Genomic DNA, 8215 nt, shown 5'->3' with positions numbered 1-8215 from the left:
CTGTACGATAAAGTGAGATATCATAACGGTGAGAATTTCTATTTGGCTTTTGAAACCCATAGTTTGTTTGGCTCGTTGAGTGATTGGCGTTTAATTAGACCAATAGTAACAGAGACTGTAACATGACCGCGAGATATCTGACCAATTGGGTATCAATGGGCGGGGCAACACGCCCCGCTAACGTAAGCGTTGCTAGTAGGAAGAAGAAGCCGATTCTGGAAGCCATTACGTTGCGCACATCAGTTGAGTAAATCCTACTATTTTTGCGTACAATACGCACAATTACCTCTCTAAAAGAGGAATTTCTGCAATTATGGCATCGGTCGCGAAAAAGAGAAAAATGAATTTTTCGGAGAGAGAGGTGGAAATTATTGTGGAAGAAATAGAGAAACAAAAGCACACACTGGTTAACCACTTCAATGCTGGAGTCACCCACATGGCAAAGAATAACGCGTGGGGGGATATCTTGAAAAAGGTGAACGCTGTCACCACCTGTCCCAGAGAGCTCCCCGAGGTGAAAAAGAAGTGGTCCGACATGAAGACGGAGGTCCGGCGCAAAGTGGCCCAGGCGCGGGCTGCTATAGAGGGGACCTCCGCTGACTGCACTCCAGTTCCCGTCATCCTCACTGCTATGCAGCAGAGGATCTGTAACCTCCTGGGGGAGGCCACCATCATCAGCTTACCTGCAGGAGACTCGGATGCTGAGATAACTTTACCTGTTACAGTGAACACCGCCACCACCGTCACACTAGCAGAAAGTAAGTTGGCAGAAGTTTTGCAGTGAGCAGCAGACACAGGATACAGCGACAGTGTGGGAATATGATGTATGCTGTTGTAATAAGCAGAATAAGTTCAAGTGTCGTGTGTGCAGAGCTCAGTGAGAAATGTTGCTCTTTAAGTAGACTGAGCATGTATTATTCAAGATTAATACAACTGAATATTGAAGGGAAAATACTTCTGATTGGGGGGGGGGGGATTTCCACATCCAATAATTTACATGTGGCACTTGTAGGAGAACAATATTAAAGGGACAGTTCATCTCAAAATCAGAATACATACTTTTCCTCTTACCTGTAGTGTTATTTACCCATCTAGATTGTTTTGGTGTGAGATGCAGTGTTTTGGAGATATTGGCTGTTGCGATGTCTGTCTTCTCTCTAATATAATGGAACTAGATGGCACTCAACTTGTGGTGCTCAAAACACCAAAACATACATTTGAAAAACTCAAGGTAATCCACAGACCTTGTTGTGAGACGTTTTGCGCAAGGACTACACGGACGAGAGGCTAGCTAACTAAGTTAGCTAACTAAACAACTCAGCCAAGGAGGACAACATTAGTGTCACAAGCACAAGCCTCTTGTCCATCAGTGGATGCACGCTTCCTTCTGCACGGTGATACTGTTGGCAGGTGTAGTTCGGTAGAAAGAACATAGATGCCATATGAAACTTCTCACAACAGGCTCTGTGGATTATCTTGAGTAACCAGGTCATGATGTCTGGATAGAGACATTGCTGTGAGTTTTTCAATTGTATGTCTTTGAGCACCACAAGTTGAGTGCCATTTAGACATTTCTACAGCCAGTATCTCCAAAACTAGCACTACAGGTGAGAGTAAAACACTATTTTTGGTTCTGAGGTGAACTGTCACTTTAAGCAACATACGATTGTTTGTTTAAGTTTAAGTTTAATATTTGACTTGTATTTCATTGTTTTCAAATTTTCTCCCTTCTTTTTTTTTTGACTGTTTGTTGTCATGTTTTCAGCATCATATTCTGTCTGTGCTGTTTCAGCTCTTCCAGCTGGCTCAGGTACAGTCTGCGATGAAGCAAAGCCACTGAATGGTAAGTGTTATTATCTGCAGTATCCCTCCATACCTGCATTTTATTTCATACCTGACACATACACGGCAGTAAGAGTATTTCTTAGTTGAAAGGACACATATTTCCACATGCTACAAAGGAAGATTTCCATACATTGAATTGATCATTGCAACATTTCTGGTCAGCATAAGCTTAGACAGCAGACACCTAAGCCTGAGACTTACACAGTACGTTTAAAGATAATATAGAAAATAGTATGTTCTTGTCACAGGCAGCACCACCCAGATAAACTGAGATGAATGAATCTCATTCTTTATACCACAAATGACTAACAGCTCACTCAGCACTGAACAAATGTAGTGTACAGGCAATGGATAACTTCAATCACTGAGTGAAAGTGAACAAGTGAAAGTTAAGTTTAAGTACTGTTTCCCTACTCATGGTAAAATATGACAGCACGACAAAAAATGGGATGATACCTTAAACAAATGAACTTGGTGGCAGCTGGGCTATATATATTTTCCTTTTCTGATATTCTAATAATGTTCCTCTTAAGGTAGCAGCCTGCGTTCATTTCCAGAAGGCCTCACATCACCCTGCATTCACATCCATTAGTGCAAGATTGACTTCATCATCACCTAGATTGTGCTCACTTTGTTTCACTGCTGTGTCTTATCACACTGTGTGCCTTTTTTATGTTTCTCCTTCTGCCTCAACAACAATAATGATGGCTGGTTGGCACAGACATATTAAGAACCAGTTGGTAGGACAAATGAAAACACATTTACATGTTCAGACAGAGTGTGTCCAACAAAGAGGCAGTGTTGCGGACTTCATTGTGACTTGGGCTGGAGTCGACTTGAGTCACCGTTTTAATGACTTGTAACTTGACTGGACAGAAAATAAATGACTCGAGACTCGACTTGGAAGTTAAAGACTTGTGACGAGACCTAACTTGAGACATGATGACTTGAATGACTTGTCTGTGTTCATTTTATATTTGGAGGGTAATATTATGAAGTAGCTTGCATATCCATGACGGTCAAATTAAAACTATTCAGACCTGAACTCCACCCCCCTGCTCCACCTTTGACCTCATTTCAATATACAGATTTCCCAAAATGTTGAAGTATTCCTTTAACCTGCGCATTGAGTGACATGAGGATTAGTAGATCACAACTGTATTTTTTAGATTTGGGTTTTGAATGGAAAGCTGCAGAGTTTATAGGCAGGGTAACTAACGAAACAGCTGTTCTGTCCTGTTTCCAGCTGAAACAACTTACCACACTCTGGAAGACGGCGGCGTGGTGGAGTACTGCACCACCACTGTAGGCGACTCCACTCCCACTGTGGTGGCGGCTGTTGAAGCTCCAGTGGAGATGCTCGCCTCATCCGCAGCATCCCCGCCTCCACCACAGGGTCAGGCCAAACCTCAGGAGCTAAAGAGCCGTATAGCCCTCAACTCGGCCCGCCTGCTACAGGAGCAGAGAGTCACCAATGTCCACATCCGACAAATCGCCCAGCACCTAGAGGGTCAGAACGAGCTGCTGCAGATGATGCGGCGCTCCCAGGAGGCTCAGGCATTCGCTCAGGAGAGACAGGCCCAGGCCCTGGAAGGTACCCAGGCTGCCCTGCTGGCATTAGTGCAGATGCTCAGGCCTGCTCTCAAAGACCTGCGCAAATTCCTGCAGAGTGGGACTGAGGTGGCAAACCCCAGCAGCTCAACAGCAGGAGCCACAGCTGACGGGGCAGGAACAGAGGAGCAGAGCAGGCCCAAAACACCTCCACCTCCACCACAGCAAGCCGAAGGGATACAGTAGACACTGTGTGTGTGTGTGGTGCTGCCTCCTGTCTGCATTTCACATAGAGGAGTCCATGCACACAGACTACTGAGAACAATATAAACTTGTCAAAAGTTGCCTTAGCATGTACAGTTTTACTTGTGTTTTATCATGTGGCCACTCACAGAAGCATCAAAAAGGTTTAGGTAAGAACATTTTACTGCCTGTCATTAAGCAGCTGTGACTTCATGTTATTTAATACATTGGATTTGATTTTGAGATTATGTTTTTAATGCAAAGATGCAGAAGGTCATCACTCTGATGTGGAATGAACATTCAATTCTTAGTTTTGTCATGTCATTTTTTTTTGAGACCGGAGTCAGTTCGTCTGCACCATGTCTTTAGAACGGAATAAAAATTGGAAGAAATATCAGCAGCCTGTCTTTTTCCTGCAGGGTGCATTACTACTAATCAACCAGAAGATGTCAGTGTGTGTAAGCAAATGTCATCACTGGTGGCACAGCAGATGATGACCGTTGAAAAGGGTATCTCCACCAGTGTTGCACATTAAAGCGTGTTTACAGGTGTTGGGTAGTAGCTCTGCATATGTTAAAAAGCAGTCTAAAGCCTTATTTGCTGCATTCAATCTGATAGACTGCCTCCAGTGATGTCACTCAGTTGCTGAGTTTGTTTGTGTTTTGGTTTGTTTAAAACAGTACAGAAAATAACAATAATAATACAAATAAATTACAATGATACTTATAAACAACACTAATGAACCAAATGAAAGGCATTATCAGACATTCATGAGAACAACAACTATTACTTAACATTAGTTTTGAACTGGGCAAGACTGACAGTTTCTCTAATATTTGTAGGTATGACATTCTGTTGTTTTGTTGCTGTAAATAAACAGGCAGATTGAGCAAATTCTGTCAAGCAATGTTTAAGTTGCATTGTGGGTAATGGCTGCACCATGTTTTGAAAAGCCGTCCACTGGTCTGCATTGCATTCCTATAACACTGTTTGACTCATGGAGAGGTTAAAAACAAACGATCAAAATCAATACAGCAGAACAGATATCACCTGTTTTACTCCACACATTTTTCTTACTTTCCAAAACCTGGTGACTACATTACCCAAAATGCAACTCAGCTACTGAGTGACATCATTGTAGACAATTCATCAGATGACATGCAGCTTCCCCTGGTGCCACAAAGGGCTTTAGACTACTTTTTTCACATAAGCAGTAGTATGAAGTGGCAGTACCACATTTAAAATTGTCATGTAAACCTGGAAATAATCAGAAAGTTTGAGAATGCAGAAAAAAAAAATGAAAGTGTCAGAGGTCAAATTGTTATTCTAAGCAGAGGGGCTTTCTCAGCATCATTAAGTGCTAAAAGTTTCCAAGGTGGCAGTGCATGAAACTCTAAAACACTTTACAGAAACTGGATCAGTTGTATCCAAAGCACGATCAGGCAGAGCCAAAGTGGGCAAAAACAAGAAGCAGTCTGTGACATCACAAGAAGCATTCTGTGAGACAGATGTCTGTCACATCATGCTGGGACAACACGAGTAAGCAGGTTTTACACTTACTTGTGGAGTCCATGCAGCTCGAGTGCATGCTGTCATTACAGGGGCACTATGTAGTTTTGGAGAATACATTTAAATTTTACATTTAACATTTACAATATTAATGAGGTAATGACACAAACTCAGAAATATGTATTTTTCCATAAGTGAATAAACAAGCTGTTCTCAGAGGAAAATAAGGTCCCAGAACACTGTTTGCTAGAGAGGTGTCCGCCACATATAAACAAAGTAAAACAGTATAAGTTGTGTTGTCCTTTCAGTGGCTCCTTCCTGTTTGTTTATTCAGTTTATTCAGTCATGAAAACAAAGAGAGTTTGATTATGAAGATCTTTCTCTTCTCATTAACATTTCTTCACCTAAACTACAGACTGCTCCTTTAAAGCAAAAGGGTGACAAACAAAATACTGAGATATTCACTGACAGTGTCCAAAGTTTCAACTTTTCACTCAAACTGTTAAACTGATATGATCATTTGTAATGAAACAAATAGTATTACATTGGAGACAAATGCAAAGTAGAAGTATCTTGACTCCTGGTTGCAGACTCTTACATATATGAAAAAGTTGAATATTGAACAGTTGCATGTACTATATGATGGAGCAGAAGAGCTTTATCTATCTATCTTAGAAGAATCCATATATGAACATCATACCGAATATATTACTGACACATATCTGCTTTTAATATGTAGCCTATTACAGATATATAGTTTGTCCATTCAAAAAAATTGCTCCAAATTGAAATATATTGATACCTATGACATTACGGTATATGTCATGTTCAAGCAAATGGACATATTAAATATCATGTTCAGAGTCGCTCCTCTTCCTTACACGCCTCTGCTCAGACTTTGTGGACGGTCCCTAAGCGGCCCGGTGAGCTCGGAGACGTTCACGGAGCCGCTCGGCCTCGCTGTTGTTGAGCTCTGCTGGAGAGGGAAAAGTTGGTGGTGATGCGCTGAAGAGGAGTAAACTGCCGAGTACACAACTGTGCTGTCTCACCGACTATGAGGAGCATCAGACCGACGGAACGGTAAGTTTGGAGGAGGTCTGGAGGGAGAGAGAGGAGCTGTGGTGAGTCGCTGAGCGGTGTCGGTGTTTGCGTGGCAGCTGTGTGCGCTGCAGAGCAGGAGCAGGCGAGAGAAAACCAGCAAACTTACATATTGTAGAGCTCGCATCTAACTGAAACTATTAGAAAACACCAGATTCATCAGACAGAACTGAGTGTGTGGGACTTTTTGTCTTCTGCAACGTAAACATATACAGACAACACGATTCACATCTGTCACTGCTGCAAGTACATTTACAAGCAGCTGGAAATGAAATGACTTCATCATGTTGTAGAACTTCAACAAGTGTTTTTATTGCAGGTCTAAACAATTCTTCTGGAATGATCAACCCTGAACCAAAGGAGGACTTTCAGCCCCCACACTGAAGCCAAACCCAGCAGGCTGCATTTATTGTATTCATTCATTGGTGTTCATCAGACCATGAGCACACTCCAGCAGCTGGGGACTATGTCTTTTTTGATGAAGAAGAAGAAGTTCAAGTTTCAAGTGCACTTCACATTGGAGGAGCTTACAGCAGTTCCTTTCGTCAATGGAGTGCTTTTCTGCAAGATCCGGCTGGTTGATGGTGGGGACTTTGCCACCTTGTCATCCAGGTATTTACAACACATCACTTCCTTGTTTTAAGACAATCTCTACCTGAGGTTAACCTGCTCCAGTCCAGAACTATGTCTTTTATATTCTTCTCAATTGTTGACACTGAGCTGTTTTCTCCAAGCAGAGCACTCGACTCTGAGTGGTTAATAGACTGTTTGTTGGTAGTTTTCCACCTCAGATAAGGGAAAGAAACTGGCATCAACCTTTAGTACAGTATGTGTTGTTTCACCCTCATGTCTCCTGGGAATTTTGCCTTCATGACGTTTCTCAGCTCCACCCTGGCTCCTCACACTGGGAACTGCCCAGCATTAACACAGCCTTCAAGATTAAGAAAACTTTATTGTCCGATAATGCACGCAATAATGGAAATTTGTCTTTGGCTGTTGTTGAAGACTCTTGGGCAAAGCGATTGAGGGAACATGAATCATCCACTCTCAAAATCTGATTACTGTGACGTCTGATGAGTATTTAGAGTAACTATGACAACAGGTCAACGAGTTAAAACATGGTCAGTTTCTGTTGTAATGGTCTGGGGGCAGAAATCTCTGCGACAGATTGCTCCAAACCAGGACGAATAAAATTGAACCCATTTTGATATCACTAATTGAGCAAATGTGATTTTTGTACTTTAGGTGAACATACCCTTTAATTATTTGCATACCAGTTATAAAGGCATCTGGGGGCCTCACACACAACCCCATCCTCCAGCTGTTGGTATATGCACTGCACTGGCATGACTTCAGTTAGACTCACACTAATTACGTTTGTTGCTCAATATGAGTAAGCTGTAGGGAAGTGCCATGACAGGTCTGTAGATTCAAAGAAGACAAACCTGCAAGGACCACACCAAGGGTTTCTGCATGTTCTAACTCTTTTAGACCATAGTGGTTCAGGTTTTCAAAAAGTGTTTTCATTCTTTTCTCTATATTGACGAAATCAGCTTGCGGAAACTTTGAGACATTTGAAGAATAGTTCAGCATTTAATGTTGGATGTGGTCATTTAAGTTTAAAATGCTCAAAAAATGAGCTAACATCGTCAGCGGAATGTGGAGAAACAAAAGTGTTGACGTTATGTCAAAGAAGTTGATGTGTACTGAAGTTAGCATGCTAACCAGCTAGTACCAATTACTCACTTATTTTGGCTGCCATGTCCCAGATTGTTCACCTAGAAATACATGTAGGATGTCACGCTCCCTAACACCACGAATCACCCCTTTTACTCTTACTGTAGAGAAAAGTTAAATACTGAAATCTAGAGGTGTTTCTAACTTCTGTGGTTCACTTTGAACAGAGCAAAGCTAATCTTTTTGCTCTGCTTTAATCTTAATGCTAAGCTAGGCTAATCGCCACACAGCC

The 8215-nt window shown here is 41.9% G+C and overlaps 2 protein-coding genes across 3 annotated transcripts in view; both read left to right on the top strand.

Moving 5' to 3' along the window:
• The first annotated feature begins 214 nt into the window (after positions 1–214).
• naif1 (nuclear apoptosis inducing factor 1) lies at positions 215–4136 on the top strand. Of its 2 annotated transcripts, none has more exons than XM_084382878.1 (3): positions 215–758; positions 1793–1843; positions 3092–4136. In XM_084382878.1, the coding sequence occupies exons 1-3, from the start codon at positions 314–316 to the stop codon at positions 3640–3642; spliced, it is 1047 nt and encodes a 348-aa protein (XP_084239004.1). In that variant the 5' UTR covers positions 215–313; the 3' UTR covers positions 3643–4136. The 2 variants fall into 2 exon arrangements, with proteins under 2 accessions (XP_084239004.1, XP_084239003.1); XM_084382877.1 differs by having other exon boundaries at positions 1766–1843.
• A 1918-nt stretch (positions 4137–6054) lies between these two features.
• eeig1b (estrogen-induced osteoclastogenesis regulator 1b) overlaps positions 6055–8215 on the top strand; it is a 28463-nt gene continuing 26302 nt past the window's right edge. Inside the window, exons 1-2 of the mRNA XM_084382774.1 lie at positions 6055–6228; positions 6566–6858. Of these exons, the coding sequence (XP_084238900.1) occupies positions 6686–6858 (173 nt within the window). The 5' untranslated portion in view covers positions 6055–6228; positions 6566–6685. The remainder of the gene's footprint in view (positions 6229–6565; positions 6859–8215) is intronic.

This window comes from Pagrus pagrus (genome assembly GCF_965226575.1).
Source record: "Pagrus pagrus genome assembly, chromosome: 19".
NCBI classification, from domain to species: domain Eukaryota; kingdom Metazoa; phylum Chordata; class Actinopteri; order Spariformes; family Sparidae; genus Pagrus; species Pagrus pagrus.
This window is presented reverse-complemented; position numbering and strand designations above follow the sequence as displayed.